General features: G+C 40.3%; 1 protein-coding gene across 1 annotated transcript; it reads right to left on the bottom strand.

Moving 5' to 3' along the window:
- Positions 1-688: 688 nt before the first annotated feature.
- efhd1 (EF-hand domain family, member D1) lies at positions 689-16,129 on the bottom strand. The gene is made up of 4 exons (XM_026298881.2): positions 15,518-16,129; positions 6,627-6,774; positions 6,327-6,461; positions 689-4,312 (listed from the first exon to the last, which is right to left on the bottom strand). The coding sequence occupies exons 1-4, from the start codon at positions 15,871-15,873 to the stop codon at positions 4,178-4,180; spliced, it is 774 nt and encodes a 257-aa protein (XP_026154666.1). The 5' UTR covers positions 15,874-16,129; the 3' UTR covers positions 689-4,177.
- Between the last annotated feature and the right edge of the window lie 930 nt (positions 16,130-17,059).

The raw sequence follows: 17,059 nt of genomic DNA, 5'->3' as shown, positions 1-17,059 counted from the left end.
CTGAAGGGAGCAGCCGAAAGGGAAAGAAGAAGTCAGCTGTTGTCTCATTACCTGCATTGGACACAGCAAACAAGTGGCAGAGGAACACGTTTACATCACAGACAAGAGACAAATAAGTTTGAACCAGTTCTTGAACAGTAGTGATCATGAGATGTAAAAACAAAAACAACCTCTTTTTCACTCACAGTTAACAAAAAATTGGTCATTAACATATGGAAGACTTGTCGAGGACTGCACATACCACATGATTGTCACACACTCTCAGTTTGTTTTCAGAATGATGCGATTATAGTCACACAGTCTGTTTCTAGAACATAACAGTACAAAGCAACCTCTCAGGGTTATATATGTAAAACACAACACCACTCATAAGGTCTAAATAATTAACTTGACATCCACCGTAGGGGTTTTGGCTCAGTTATAAGGTTGTAGGTTTGTATGTCCCCTCAATAGTCTTCCAGCTAAAGTGAAGTGGAGACTCTTGAAGGCCTATACATTAATTGTGTGGTCCTGTATGCGTTGACACTATGAATTGTTAACCCATCTCATACTTTTACCTAAAGCCTGCTGGGAAACAGACAGGTGTTTTTAAAAATGCATGTGCAGAACTGGTTAAAGATTATGAGTCTCTCCAAATAGCATCCAATTTGCCAGTAATGCTTGTATACAAATAATAAGATGAATTCAGTATTTTTAATATCAGCTTTATTTATCTTGTAGTGCATTCACATCAAACTTTTCCATTCTGACAGTGAGTATAACAACACGATATCTTTACAAGTGCCCAAAAATATATTTTACCAACTTTTCATATATTTGGCAACTTATAAGAATCTGCTAAAACAAATAACAATATAGACTACTTTATCCATGAAAAAATATGTCGTCCATTTCCACAACAAATACCAAAGAAGGTATGTGATACGTACAGTAGTTGTTATATGACATCATAAACATGCTACAACTTAAGTACATTATTACAAAGTAAATAAAGGGCCAGACACAGGAACTGCACCAAACAGTAAGAGTGCTTAAGTCAGGGATTCTCAGTTTGTTCCAGCTCAAAACTCCTTTTTCTGGTTCCAAGACATAAATAACACCAAAAACAGGTAAAGAGCTTTAAATGAATTACATTTATATTTCTTTATTTTTATGATGTGGTGCATTATTGATTAATGATCCTACTTTTACATCTTTAATATCAGCACAGTATGTCTGTATATGAACCCCAAATGGACACAAGTCTCCAAAGTTGACACACCCTGATATAGGATCACGTTTAAGATGGATCAGGTTAAGCACATGGAAATGCCATCTTTACAGTTTTTTTTTTTTTTTCGATTTGCTGCATTGCAGGTATAGTGCATAACCTTTTGTGTTACTTTCCTTCTAAAGTTTAGTAATGTTGCACACATTTTAATAATTTTTAAAGTTTATTTCAAAGAAATAGTTCAACATTTGGGGAAGAAAACATGTTTTCTGAGAGTAAGATTATCTTTTGGTTTAGTTTATTGGTCTGTGTGTTGGTGAGCCTTACAGGTGTTGGTAGGTGTGTTTCTTCTCTCTGTACAGAGCCAACCTACATGTTTCTAGTCTTTATGTTTAGCTAGGTTAACCACATCCTGACTCCAGCTCTTGTATTAACACACAGACATGGGATTGATATCCATCTTCTCATCTCAGTCTCAGAAAGAAAGAAAATAAATGCACTTCCCACAATACTGAACTATTGTGCAGTAACATGGCTGGTCCGTAGCCTGGGCTTTTGCAGTCTCCGTTACTATCCACACAAGCTCAATAAGACTTGACCTGCAGAGAGTTCAGTCTGTAACAGAGCCACCACACTGTGCTTTTCATTAGTGTACTGAGCAGTGGAACACCTGATAGATTCCTGAGAGAGTGCAGGATGACGAAACACATGTCACATATGATTCTGACCTGGGGGATGTACTGAGTGGGCAGCTGGACTGAAGCTGTGTTTTGTGCAGTATTACTCAGCTGGAGTGTGACTGCATCACCAAGACTCTGTTCTCCCACTACCATAAGTGCTGCTCCTGTTGGGACTTGCTAATATCTTAGCTTGTGCCATGCTGTGATTGAATATGTAGATACAAAACATTTACAAATAAACAGTACGACATATCAGACTAACAGAAGGTCTGCATCTGCATTGGAATTTTACCAGATCTGGGCATTTAAGAGAAAGGGTCTAGTCAAAGGTAATACCAAGTTCTGCATTAGTACAGGATCCAATGTAGTGCTGTAGCCTCCAAAGGCAAATATAAAATCTTACATCACAGTGTCTGTCTTACGATTGATTTAGTGCTGTGACTGAAGCAAACTAATGAACCTTTCCTCAAAGACACTCAAAATGCTTCACTTAGAAATCTGTTGCATTAAATCAAATGAACTATCATTATCATACCTACAGTACAGTTAAGATTGCAGGTCTATTGTTTTACAAACAGAAGCCCAACTGCTATTTCTCCAACAGTCACAGCCGACAGGGCTGCAGGAGATCTATACTGATCTATTTCACAGGGAAAATAAGCAAAATTTTAATAAGTTCTAAAATATTAAGATCTCTAGTAGTGTATAATTCATGTGCACGGCATGCGTCACATGCGCTTGAAAGTACAATGTTTTTACTTCACCGTACCCCAGACTACATGACATTTTATGAAGATTTACTGTATGTCCTAAAAGCAGAATCACAAGCCAAGGTTGAGAAACCATTGGGTAACAGGTGAGATAGTTTAAATGGATGCAGTCATCCATCTTTATTCAATCCAATTGGGTCTGCTCTTGTTGGCTGTCCTGTAGGTACACAATAAAGATTTTTTTTTTTTTTAAATATATGTATTTACTTTCTCTCAGAGTGTGATGAGAAGATCAAAGTCAACCTCCTGCATGTGTGCTCAGATTAGTTTAACATTAGGAGTGGAAGCAGGGGGAAAGAGCCACAGAAGCCTGATTCTGTCCAAAGTAAAAGTTAAAAACACCTGTAAAGCTCACTAATTCTCACCTGTAAAGCTCACTAATTCTCACTATGTAAAGTATTTAATGTGTATAACTTGGCTCTTTAATCTGTACATAGATAGCTGGTTTTAGGGCTCAATATGTGCTTGAACTTCAGATGCGGGACTATTCATAAAATCAGGCTTCAGCAAGTAGCTGCAGCTAAAATTACAAGCTGCCATTTTAATATTTCTCCTTGACAACAAACAAATGAAACAGAGAATGCCAGTGAGATTTAAAGGTGTTGGAAGACATTTTTTTTTAAATTGTGCCAGCCATTACCCCTTGATTCCAGTTTTTACACTAAGCTATACTGACCACATCCTGAGCTCAATACTGAACACACACACATGTGAGAGCTATCAATCTTCTTAATACACACTCTCAGAAAAAAAATTCTCAAAATGTTAAACTCTTGTTTAAAAAATAACCTCTATGATTTTGGAACGCTATAGTTCAGCTTTAGTGACTACTTTCAAGTCACTGGCCAAAACTGCACACGACTTCATTTGCCACCTACCAATGTGATGTTAATGCTTACTATTATCATACTGTAGTGATAGTTATTCATACTATATGGTTTCTATTATGTTGCAGGTGGTAGAGTAGATGTTCGTTTCATTACACTCACAGTAACAGTGTTAACAAGGTGAGGATGAAACAAGATCATGTGACATAAATCATGACCAAACTAACATGAAATTGAAAACGCTCCACAAACAACAGAACATGTTGAACACAGCTTCACTTAGTCTGAACTACTTCAAATTCTCTTCAGGTGAAAACTTACAGAGGGACACAAAGACGGAATCCACACTATGATGAAACTATGACACTTGCATGAGTTTAGGGAGCTCACTGAATTTTCCTGACTTCATTTTTCTTTTCTTTTCTTTTGTTTTTTTTTTTTGTCTTTTATGGAACAGCTGCACAACATCTGGGATGAGTGAATCTCTCTTCTCCTGTGAGATATTATGGGATATTTTCAAGTACCATAATGATAATGTACTTTAATGTTTCTTTACTTTTTTGTTATAAAGTGCCAAATTCTGAGATGTCTAAGACAGTGGGTAAAATATAAGCAGAAGTGAAGCTGTTTCTAAAATCTCAGAAACACTGACTGTGCATGTCAGGATTGTTATCTGCCTCCTGTGGAGGGTCAAGAGCAGAAAGTGGACTGCAGCTGCTTGAAGGCGGCTTGTCTTTGCTTTTTCTCCACTTCCTGTCTCTTGCGTTCTTCTTTTTCCTCTCGGAGCTCAGCCTCGAACTTGCTGCCCACAGACAGAGCCTGCATCTGGTGACACACAAAATCACAGCATGTTCCAGCACAAATCATCCTTAAATCCCAAGTACCCCCGCATGGCTGTCATCTGCTGGTTTTAAGTGCATCAGATAACAACACTGCACATCTTCCCAGCTACATATGTAAAGACAGAGAGCAGAAACTACTCAAGAGAACAATATTATCCTGTGTTTTCCTCAGCTAACAATAGTCTTCCATCATTGTTTCTTTACTGCTTATTGTTTATTTAACAGGGACGGTGCACAATATATTTATAGTCCCAGATATAGCTAAAAGCTTATTTTCATTTGTAGCCCCTGGGTACAGAGAGCAATTAATATAGCAAAACTGGAGATATGGTGGATGGAGATAAGCTTTTTTGACTCATAAAAAACACAAAGCAGAAATCTAAACAAGAAGTTACAGTAACCACTAGAGCTGATTATCATGTCTGCTACCAAATCTACCAAATACACACCAAGGTGCACAGTGGTAATGGCCAGACACCACAGAGAAACATCTGAAGTTAAAAATACCCGATGGGAAAATGTTTTGTGGATTTAAGAAGCTAAGGCTAAATTGTTAGGGAACAAGACAAAGCAGTATCTAGAGTATTCATACAGAACCATCTTATATTGCAGACTGATCGGTGGTAAGTCCTGGCCATGCTCCCACTCTGTATGTGGCAGGAATCATGATGTAGTGAATGCGGCAACACCTGAACACTAGACACTAAGCATCACTGTGTGTGGAAACCTGTTGAGATGTTGTATCTGTCCACAGGAGAGGTGACTGTTTTAGTTACCTGCAAAGATGAACACAAAGTGCACTGAGGCTGCAACTTCATGACCTTATGATAAAAAATTGTGGGAGAGCTCTGGGTCTCTGCTGTTCAAAACATAAATAGGTAATGTTTGTAGTTCCCCTAGTTAAATCCCAGCAACTACAGTAAGCCTGGTAAACATAATGTATAAACCATGGCCTTAAGAAAGATGTGACTGCAGAGGAAATACAGTACTTTAGGCAGTCATACTATAATTTGTATAGCAATTTGTCTATTGAGATCAGAGCACCATCTAATGGTAACACAATGGAAAATGACAAATGGGTTTTGAATGGGCATGTTTACTGCAGAATGGCAGGAGAAAGTAGTCAACTGGGAACTGGCTGGCAGCTAGATGGCTTTCAGCTGGGAGCAACAATTCTGAGTGGCTGGGACTCTATGATGTAAAAAAGGCAGTGCAATGAAGTGAGGTGGTGGGAGCATCATGATATAATGTTGGTGTCTCGAGGCCTTCGCGCAGCAGCTATCAGGTAATGTCAGGATGAATATCAGTACAAGTGATGCACCAGAACAATGACCTTAAACACTTTAGTAAATCCACTAAAGAATGGCTTCAGAGACACAAAATCTGCTTTTTGGAGGGTCCCAATCAGAGCCCTGAACTCACCACACAGAAATGCTGTGGAATGACCTCAAGAGTACCATTCACACCAGACCAACAATATGGCTGTGTTGAAGCAGTTCTGCAAAGAAGAACGGTCCAAAATTCCTCCTGAATGTTGTGTAGGTCTGTCATGCTTGTTTGAGGTTATTCTTGCCAAATGAGATTTGACCAGTTATTAAATACAAAAAGTTCCCTTTCTTTTTGAATACGAACATACACATTGTAAATGTTTGAGTGTTATTAGTTTAGATGAAGGTAATTTCAAATTTTAAGGCATTTATATCAGAAAACCAGATTATTCCTAAAGGTTCACACTTTTGCTTTCTCAGACCCATTAGAGAAAAACATCCCCAGTTGAAGTTAGGGGAGCTTTGTTCCCGACCAGATGTTCAGAGTTCAGCTGCACAGGCTGCGCAATGTCAACCAGCATTATTGTGCTCAAGTTTCTAGAAATAATCTAGTGAGTAGATACGAGTGAATGTGATCCTAAATAAGCTATAAAAAAGCTATATAACTAGTCTGAAGATTTAAATGTGAGATTAAGTATAAGAAAAAATACATTACATCTGTCATCATACCTTGGCTTCAAAGAAGTCTTTGGCTCCCATCACTCCCTCAGTGGAGACATTAATCTCAGACAGCCTGGCCAGAGCCATCAGGCCACTCTCCTCCTGCAGCTCTCCAGCTGCCGCCCTCCGGAAGATCAGCAGGAACTGCAGAAAGATGGTTATAACACATTAAATTTCCTGAGTCTGCAATCAAGTACCCTGCCAGGTCACTAACAGGGCAATATTTAGTATTAATCTACCACATGTATGAAATGACTTACCACATCACAGAAAGCCACACAGAACAGTACCAGAAAACAGCAGCCTCACCTCTCTGAAGCTCAGTTTGCCATCAAAGTCTTCATCCACCTCCTTGATCATGTTCTTGAGGCCAAGGTGGGTCTGTGGAGCACCCAGCTTCTCCATCATCAACTTCAGCTCCATCAGGTCTATAAAGCCATCTCTCCCAGTGTCATACCTACAAAAACGACAAAGCCCACACTGTTAGGTCCAATTGGACTGGGAGCATAATAGCATACAACAGAGTTAGTTCATACATTCATTATGTTTTCATGTTGTGTCAGGGTAACAAAACTCCAATGGAATACACTCTTACAGCTTTCACTCTCTGCCTCAAACATACGTTCTCCTCCTTAAGTGATGGTGATGCACCACGTGATCGGAGCTAACAGAGAATCACAGTGGATCCACTTGGACAGAAAACATATTGACCAGATCATAGATCAAATTATGAATATAATTAGTACCTGATTTGTTTGGCGAATTCAGTCTCTACAGCCAATACTGACAACATACTGAATACAAGCATCTATAATACAGTATTAATAAAGAAGTTCTCATTAGTGTGTATTCACCAGAAAGTACCAACTGTTACATTTTCTTAATCTTAGAATATGCTTTTTAAAATCTCCATAGGAAGCAGGTCTCCTGGCTGTAGACAGGGAATAGTGTTTAGTTTTAAAGGTAACCGCCACTGTACCCTCCATCACACCTGGAAATTGGGGTGTCGGGTGTAAAGGGTGCTCAGAAGGTTGCATTGTGCAATGTCACCAGATGCTGTAAAATCACATTGCACCATTAAGTAAATATTGAAGTTATAATGTAGACAGGGAAGAACATTTCAAAGAATAGGTTAACCGGACTCAAAGTGTGTTCACGGAGAACACAATTTTCATTTCAGAAACAGAGGTATGATAAATCAACAGAAAGCTGTCAGAGGACACAAAGAGATGCTTATTCAGTGGTATGAGTGGGAAATGGTTCAACTTGAACCACAATTTTCCATTACACCAGAGCTTTCATGAATACACTTGATAAATATCCAGAGACAAAATGAAAACAGAGACGAACTGTAATAATACAATAAAAAAGAAACCCTTCATTTCTCACAACAGACTGGTTGTTATAATACCCAACTAGATTTTGTAATGAGTTTATTCTATGTTGCACCCACTTCCTCACTCTGCCACACCACCCTACTACACCCTACAAAATCTGAAACAAAGCTACTGAATTCTGGCTTGTGACTACCTGTTGAAATGAGTTTGCTGTTAGAGCACAAACTGCTTTTTCTTCCTTTGTTGCCATGGATTTATCCCTCTGTCACTGTCCAACAACACAACAAAACACACAAGATCCTGTCAAATCTCTCACCTCAGTCATGACTCTGAGGCTCCAGCAGCCAATCAGACATGCTCTTATCACCAATGGCAAAGCCCAAAGAGGCTTGTGGCTGATAGGAAACATATTTATAGAAGCTTTCCACAGCTGTAGGTGTGTGTGTGCGTGCATGTGTGTGTGCATGTGTGCGTGCGTGCGTGTGTGCGTGCGTGCGTGCGTGAGGGTGAATATATACTTGAAGCATCTGGCCTGCTGACCCCAGAGGGAGACTTATCTGTTCAAGCCAGAAACCAGAACCACTATTTATTCCAGCCCTTCAGCAGGACTCCACCCTCTGTGTGAATGCTGCCTCTCTGAGTAATCAGACTGATATGATGTTGTCACACGGTGAAACTCTGCCAACATTTAAAGTCTCTGGAGAAATATTCTAACTCATAGCTCTTAGGAAGCAAAGGACACACTCACAGCCAGCACTATCTGGAGGATTTTGGCCATTTTTTAAAACTACAGTCAGTAGAATGGCATTCACACACACACCTGAAAATACAGATGGAACTGAAGACCAGGGATCTGCCAATGCAATCAACACAAATGATACTCTTCCTGATATAGATATCAGTAAATGAAACAGATGTCAGCCGGTTGTGACCAACCCACATTAAATACATTTTTCTCCACTGTGGATGTCCCAACCAAGTTTTGTTACACCCTGATCCCATCCTTTAACGCTGGGTATGTGCTGATACTGAATCTGATCTGACCCTGTTGAGTAAATTTATTACACACTAAAATCATCAAATCATCATACAGCCAGTGGTATTCAAGTCTAACAAGTACAAGTCACAATCCCTGATAAACCCTAGATCAGAGAGGTTATATACAGGCGTGTGTCTACACTTGTATGGCTGTATGTGGTGCGTTCCTGTCAGAATTTTAGACCATGTGAGTGAGGCAATTTTAGCCAGTCATAATGAAGATGCTGCACTGTTTCATAAACAACATAATTAGATGTTGCACACACCTAAAAAGGATGTTGGTGTATGAACACCACCTATAGTTATGACTAATAGTTACAGTCTTGTGTTCCATTAACTACAAAACGCAGCATTTTAAAGATCACTGTAAACTTGCTGTTATAATTGGTAGTCTGGATTAATTGTATCCCTACTAAAGATCCAGGAACTGACTCAGAGACTAAAAATATCTTGTTGCATGCTTCAGCGTGTAGCTCTGAAACACACCTGAACAGATATAACGGACCAGATGATGTAATTCCAAATACTTAAGAAACACACACATGGAACGTGAAGATTATTTGATCTAATTGTAGTTAAAGTTAGGGAAACATAGTGAGTATTGTGAAGGCAACAAATTTACACAATTGCTGCACATGGTTAAGGTTACAAGAAGGGTGAAGTCCTGCATGCACAATTCAATTCAGTTCAGTTCATTTGTATAGCTCCAAATGCAATAATCAAATCTCCCTGAAGACATCTCAAAATTTACAAAAATCCAACAAATCCCTTATGGGTGAGCACTTGGCAATCGTGGAGAGGATAACTTCCCTTTAAGGAGAACCCCTCAGCAAAACTGGGCTCAGTTAGGGCAGCCATCTGCCCTAGCACAGAAATATTGAATTAGACAATGAACACTTGAAGCAGACAATGGGACTTGAACCCCAGTCTCCAGTATAAAAGTCGCATATTAAGTCACATATTACTTTTAGTACTTCCATTACATTAGTACTTTTCACTAAGTGAACATGACGCTACAAAGACACTGTGGCAGAGACAAACAGCAGCATTATTTCATCCCTCAGCTTTGTGACAGGACTTTTTATAGAGAGCCCACACACATGCACGTATGCGCGCACACACACCAGCAACGTTCATCTAATTTGTATGTATCTGACAACTGTACCAACAACTGATCATCTTCTACTCTCAGGTCTTACAGCAGAATTAAGTAATTGCATTTAATAACAGATAACTACACCTAATTGTAACTGTTGCAACTACTCGAAGTGGGTCGAGCGTAATCACAAGTCCCCATTAATTTGCATTATGGACTGATTCCAAGCAGAGGGGCAGGGCTTCCTCTCCTGGCACAGCATTCCAGGCCCAGGAACACAAAGGCCCCCATAGAATAGTTTGGCTCTTCTTTGTCGGAGCATAGGAATGCCAGAGGAACGCTGTAACAGGGTGTTCCCCTGCCATCTGACCATAAGCATGGGCACACAGGAATGCTCATTAACACACATGCACTCACATACTTCAGGACTACAGTCATCTACAATACTTGGGCCTGATTTTATTTTAGCATTTATGATTGCCCGTTCTTTTCTCATCTGTCTTTCGTGCTTTTGTATCACTTTGTACTAACCAAATAAAGTTGTCTATCTTTGCATATCTGTTGCCTGTTATCTTGAGCATGCCAAATACCTGGAAAAAATTGGTGCCGTTTCAAAGGCAAATGGTACTCAAAGCAAATACAGAAGTTACAAATTTGCTGTGACACCATGTTATTAAAATTATGGTGCATTAAATCATCAGGAAATGTGAACAACTGAAGGAACACTGTATATAAAATGCCCCAGTGTATGAAGGGAAGCCTTTAGACATACCTACTGCCAGTGTGCTACATGATCATGAAGGTCTGACTAGAAAAGAGCAAAACAAGTGTTCGAGGTGTTTTCAGCCTTTCCAGTGGTTTGAAAATGGGAGGATTGACGTGGGCTTGAAGTTGCCTGCAATTGTTCTTTGTTGTTTAATAGCTGCAGTTTTAAGGGTCAGAAAGAAGTCTCTGAGAAGTGTTGGCTATTTGCAGAAGATGCAATGCTGTGCTGTTTAAACATTTTGGGAAAAGCCTGTACAGAGAAGATTTCACAAGACGGATCCAGATTTATATTTCCTACTTTTTTTCTTAGAATTCTGACTTTAAAAAGACACAAATCTATACTGGCCCTAATCCTCTTCCTTTTTTAACTGATATGCAGGAACCAAAGGGTAGTTTTCTGAATTTTGTCAGCGAAGAATGAGATCAAATCACTGCAAGACTTAGCGGATAAAAGCTGAGGGGTGACTGACCCATGAGGTGCATTTGTGTTGTTATTGGCAGTCACATCAGTGCCCACCATTTCTTACTTCTAAATTATAAATGGGTAGTCTCTATTTAGATATCATAATGCACCTGAAGACTTTCTTTTGCTTCCTGCCTTTATCTTTTCAACACTCTCAATCTGTTTTCAGTTCACCCTGTGAATCTGTCTGTCTGTAGCATGGGAAATGGCATCAGTAACATTCAACACGACTGTGTATGGGCTCTGTCACACACTCTACACAGGTTGTAGTTCTGCAGAAAACAACACAGATCTTTACAATGACTACCAGCACTTCACAGTCAAAATCAATGCAGCCCATTGACAGTCAGCGATAAACAGCAGTTCAGCATTATTTTTCTATTAAACATCTGGTTGCTCTGGAAAATGGCAACTCCACTGCTTGTCCTATAAACTCTGGCTTCAGTCAAAACTCAAGGGGCTGGCTCAGGTGAGAATTGCTGCACTGTTACATCAGGCTAACCAAGCTTCACTTCAAAACAGAATTTGATACTATACAGTATGATTTATTATTATTACTCCCCCTTTCACCTCATCTCTTTTTCCGTGAAACTTTGTCCAACTGCAGAAGGAAATCATTGGTCATTTACGTTTATATTTTGGCTTGTGCTTCTGATTTATTAAAGAATTTTAAAAAAAAATCTTCACTGGCTAATTTCCTTATGCAGTTGGCTGCTGACATTTTCTGTTCATTGTGAGCAGCCTTTCAAAAAAAGGTTTATTTTGGCTTTTTTTTTTTTTTTAAGAAAGGTGTGGTCCTCAAGCTTTAGAAAGCTGCTACAGTTAGCAACACTGATTCCCAAAAAACCTCACAGGAATTAGAGTTCCCGCCCTAAAGCATGAGTGGAAATCTACCTCCTAAAGCTCACTTTTAACTGCAACAGCATGTGCGTTTTGAAAGAAAGGTGATCACAGTCTGGATTATGTTTACAGCAACATTTTTTGAATAAATGAAGCAGCAAGCTCGCCACAGTGTGGCTGTGGTGGAGGCGACTGTCACACCACAGACCAGAGTTAAAATCCACAGTGGTTTGGACAACAAAAACACTCTGGTTAGGGTTAAGGAAAGATGATGGTTCAGTTCAACGCAAATAAACAGGCTGTGTCTGAAATCACTGTGAACTTTTTCTGTATTGAACCAGACCAGCATCCTTCCCTAACTAGGTGCTACCAGTGCCTTAACAGGAAACAGTTAAATAATAATGGAGTCACAACAAGGGTAAGATCAGATGGAGAACAAAATAACTTCTTGTCTGTGAATATCTTACTGATACATTCAGTTTCAACATACCTGGGACTTGCCAAATATGCATTGCGTTAATAGAAAAGGCTGCAGATTTATGTATATAAATGTGAATTCTATGTGATTTCTATGAGAAAGAGCTGTCAGTGGAGATACCCATGTAACATTACACACCTAACTGTGAAGAGAGACAGCAGAGTAGTTGGTTTGTGTTCTCTGTTCCACTGCTTGAATTAGTGAAGCTGACTAAATTACTCTGGAGAGGACTGTGAGGTACTGAAACTGGACAGTAATATATTTCCCATATTTGCTGTTTAAAACCACTGCTTTTATCAATCAAGATGTTTTGATACTTCATGTGAGAGGGAAGTGATGTCACATTGCATGCAACAGCCTGGACTGAGCCTCATTGTTCTGCAGCCTTCTTGTTAATTATAGATGCCTGAGCTTTAGGCACAAGTGAACTCATTTTCTCTGAAGGTATTCTTCTCCATTTCCCCCATTATGATCCCACTCAGCTCAGTTCACAGAGCTCTGTGGTACAGTACAAAACATGTACGAGTAATATAATGTGGACTCATAATGCAGAACAAATATAAGTCAGCATTCCTTAATGACCTGTCAACATAAATCTGGTCAGGATATGTCATGACAAATCTTAAAATACAAATGTAAAATGATGTAATGCTAAAAGAATTATGGTGATAAATATATTACAGCTTGATGAAGTGTTGAAATCATGAAATGTGCCTTTAAGCCAAAAGCTCTCAGAGGAGGAAAAGTGGGTCAGCAGGCGGCGGATGGCCCATGGGAATGTGTATTGTGGGATCTGGGATCGGTGCAGTAAAAGAAGTGAGACTAAAGAGATTTGAGATATGTTGGGAGAGAGAGGGGGGAGAGTGGGGAGAGGGAGGGGACGCAATGTCCTCCATGAGAAACAGGTTTGAAGGTCTGAGACCAGAGGCCAGTGATCTACACAACAACAACCGCACTGCAACCTCCCCAGTTTTTCTTCCCACCAGCTCTGTGAGGCTGTACAACTACATGCTGACAGAAGCTGGAAAAAAAAAAAAAAAAAGGTATATGCAAAAAAATGACCAGGACAGACATTTTTCTCCTGTTGTAAATTTAGATTATTTTTTAATCACTGAAGGAGTTTTAAACACAGAATGTTTAAAGTAACTTTCTTGCAGACTATTATTCCTCTGGGGTTGTAGAAGGTCTATGAAGACTGTAAATAAACTAAAATGATACAGGGGAATGTAACGATTGCAGAGGTTTATAACTTGCGAGTTGTATAGATAAACTGTTTACAAATGTATTAAACACAAGGTTATGCAGATATTATAAGGACTATTCCATCTTCAGGACAAATTGGGCAGGGTTTAGAGTTATTTCATTATTCAAAACTTTCTATTAAAACTTTGACTTGGTTTAAGACTATGAGCTGAAAGACACTAAAGATCTCCACAATGGGGCATCCTGGCAGCCTATAACTGTGTATGCAGGAAGAGAGCCAACTTGAGTGCATTTAAAGTTGAAGGTAAGAAGGAAGTAGAAGCGTAGACTATACAAAGTGATGAGAAGATACACCTGTTGAAAATGTCCCATCTTTTGATAAACATCTGCGTGTTATGCCTGTGAACAGAGAGGAGAAGGGGAAAAAGGAGTGTGGAGGGACATAACTGAAAGAAGTGCAGTTTCTACTGAAATCTCCTCTTTAAGTGGTTGCAGGTCTGTGACCAGAACCGGCCTTTCTCAACTGCTTGGGAGTCTTAACACTTGACCCCGACTTCCACATCCTTACTTTCCACCTGGCTGCACACGGGATGCACACCGCTCCCTGAACTGGCACTGGATGCTTCACACTGTGAGGCAGGGAATCATCCAAGCTGAAGGTCACTCCTATAAAGATTCTGCATTGTGAGATGGTGAAACCTGTTTTCAATTACCTACACCAAATCAGTTCCACACAATAACCCAATTCAGTAGCAAACAAGGTCACTGTGTGCGACATCTGCCTACGCATGCATTACTGAGTAATACCAACAAGCCGTTTCAAGTTTAAACAGTGTGTGGTGTATGCGGGGAAGTAACACTACAACGTCTTTCCCTGGCATTCATTAGGATAAATCCTTTACTCATTGTTGTTTACTTGTTTACGCTGCACACAAAGCTCTTTTTTATATGTTTCACTGTTCAACACGGGGCCAGCACGTTGATTTTATTAAAGAGTAACTTAGAGTCTTTGTTGACCTCTCACCTGGCTGCAGTGATGGACAGGTGTATACACCATGACACTGTGACAGCACTGGGTGTGGTTACAGGTGTAGCAGCGCTTTTCAGCATGTTAACTTACTCCTTAAACACCACCCGGCTGATTTAAGGATGTTCTCAAAAACCTGAACCAGGCAGCACTGGGTGGAAGTGGTTTCCATTTAAATCTACTACACAGAGCAGAGCATGCCACTACCGCACATATGAGTCTGTCTATACATTCACAGAAATGTCAGTCAAAATTGAACATAGCCTATTGACACACTTCCAACATATTAAAACTTCAGATTTTCATCTATTAAATGTAAACAGTTTATATAACAGGCACAATAAACTATGGAGTGTTTTTTTTGTTTTGTTTTGTTTACCTCTTCAGCCTGGTGAAGCTCTATTGTAAATACTTTCTCAACATGAAAGGAAAAAAAGAAATGTGAGGAAATATAAGTTTTGAAACTCTGAAAAAATATATTTTGATAATTATTACCTGATTATTGTTCTGGACAATCTTCAATAATTTTCTGAAATGTTACAGACCAAATAACGCACTGATTCATCTTTACAGTGGCTGATAATGAAAATGATCAATAGGGACATAGTGTACCGACATATTGATGTATGGTTTGGACTCAAAGGGTTGGCCTCTGACTGACATAAGTGGGGCTCCGTACTGTAGCTCCATATGTCAGTCTGAAGCCTGTATGTCAGTGTGACGGCTCGGCCTCGGCCCTCACGGGTCTGCGCTCTGATCCCGCCGCACTTCGACGCTGACGCGGGCCTGCGCCGCGCGCAGAGGCCGTGCTCATCAGCGGGCAGACCTTCCACCTGCAGCAGCATAATCTCATCATGAGCTCCCAGCCAGCCGGGCGTGCTCCCTCCCTCCCAATCCCCAGGCTGCAGGTAAACACGTCGGACAAACAAAAGAAGCGTTAGCTCCAGCCTTACCGCTTGAACATCGCCTCCATGTCCTTGATTTGCTTGCGGGAGAACTCCTTGAACTCCGTGTAGGGGTTGAAGACGCGGGTCGGTCGTGAGACTGCGTTGCCCTCGTTGATGTCCAGCCTGCGGGTCAGCTTGGCGGAGAGCTCGGAGGACGAATCGCCGCAGGCTGCATCGGGCTCCTGGGGTCCGGCTCGGACCGGGCTCTTTTCGGGCTCCTGAGGTCTTGCTCGGACCGGGCTCTTGTCAGGTTCCTGAGGTCTCGCTCGGACAGGACTCTGCTCGGGCACGGGCCCCGGTTCAGCATCCTGCGTAGCGGCCAGGCGCGACTGCAGCTTCCGAGCCAGCTCTTCTGATGCCATGCTGAAGGTAGGACGGCTGCTCCACCGAGGCTGAGACAAGGACCGCTGTCAAGCTGCCGCAGAGCCGCCGCACAGAGACCACACCGCTGCCGCCCTCTTCACAATAAGAGTCTCCTTCCTACTAAGCTCACTGTGTTTTTCACCGTTGAGGAAAGTATTTTGTTCGGCTTTCATATCTGGGATCGCCGTCTAATTTTCGACATCTGACCTTTGCAAACAAACAAACAATGTTTAGCATGTCATATTTTGTTTTTACATTTTGTATTTAAAAGGAGCAAATAACCACCAAATGTTCCCTTCCTGCTGAGTGTGTCGCCCAGAAGATGGCAGTAATGTTTTACAGAAGAAACGGAATCTAAATGACACAGGTGCACTGATCTAGAAGAAAAACTGTCAAAAAAGAAGTATAAATAAAGAATAATTTAAAAAATAAATCACAAAAATGTAATAAATAAGACAAATTTATATTTCACTTGTGTGTGCTTAGATTTTTCTTACATTTAAAGACTTACAATTTTTTTTTCTTACTTTGTCTGTATTGTACTGAACCGTATTGTATTTAAAAGCACCAGTGGTGGAAGAAGTAAAAGTATAAATTCTACTAATAATACTCTTTTACAAGTAGAAGTCTGTATTCAAAACTGTACATACTCAATGGCACATATGACATGGAGCTAATGTTAACTAACATACATACTAATTTGAGTTACTTTCCATGCTGGTACGTAGCTTGTGAATTTTCTACTGCGGATCATAAGGTTTCATGATTATACTGTATTTTGTATTATATTTTTTGTTCCAAAAAGTAACTAGTAACTAAACTTGTATAATAAATTAAAAGTAAAAACAAAGTATGAAGTGGCAGAAAATGTACTCAAGTAAAGTACATCCATTAACTGCTTATTCCTAATTAGGGTCACAGGGATCTGCTGGAGCCTATCCCAGCTCTCTTTGGGTGGAAGGCAGGGGTACACCCTGGACAGGTCACCAGTCCATCACAGGGCCACATAGAGACAAACAACCACACACACTCACACTCACTCCTATGGGCAATTTAGAGTCACCAATCAACCTGACATACATGTTTTTGGACTGTGGGAGGAAACCAGAGTACCTGGAGTAAACCCACACAAGCACAGGGAGAACATGCAAACTCCACACAGAAAGGCCCCTCCTGGGTTTCAAA

This window comes from Mastacembelus armatus, chromosome 13, assembly GCF_900324485.2.
Source record: "Mastacembelus armatus chromosome 13, fMasArm1.2, whole genome shotgun sequence".
In the NCBI taxonomy this organism is placed as follows: Eukaryota; Metazoa; Chordata; class Actinopteri; order Synbranchiformes; family Mastacembelidae; genus Mastacembelus; species Mastacembelus armatus.
This window is presented reverse-complemented; position numbering and strand designations above follow the sequence as displayed.

Coding starts and splice junctions, on each gene's coding strand:
- efhd1 (XM_026298881.2), bottom strand. CDS start 15,873: ATGGCATCAGAAGAGCTGGCTCGGAAGCTGCAGTCGCGCCTGGCCGCT. Junction 6,775..15,517: donor ATGGAGGCGATGTTCAAGCG/GTAAGGCTGGAG, acceptor TCGTTTTTGTAG/GTATGACACTGGGAGAGATG. Junction 4,313..6,326: donor AAGACTTCTTTGAAGCCAAG/GTATGATGACAG, acceptor GTGTGTCACCAG/ATGCAGGCTCTGTCTGTGGG.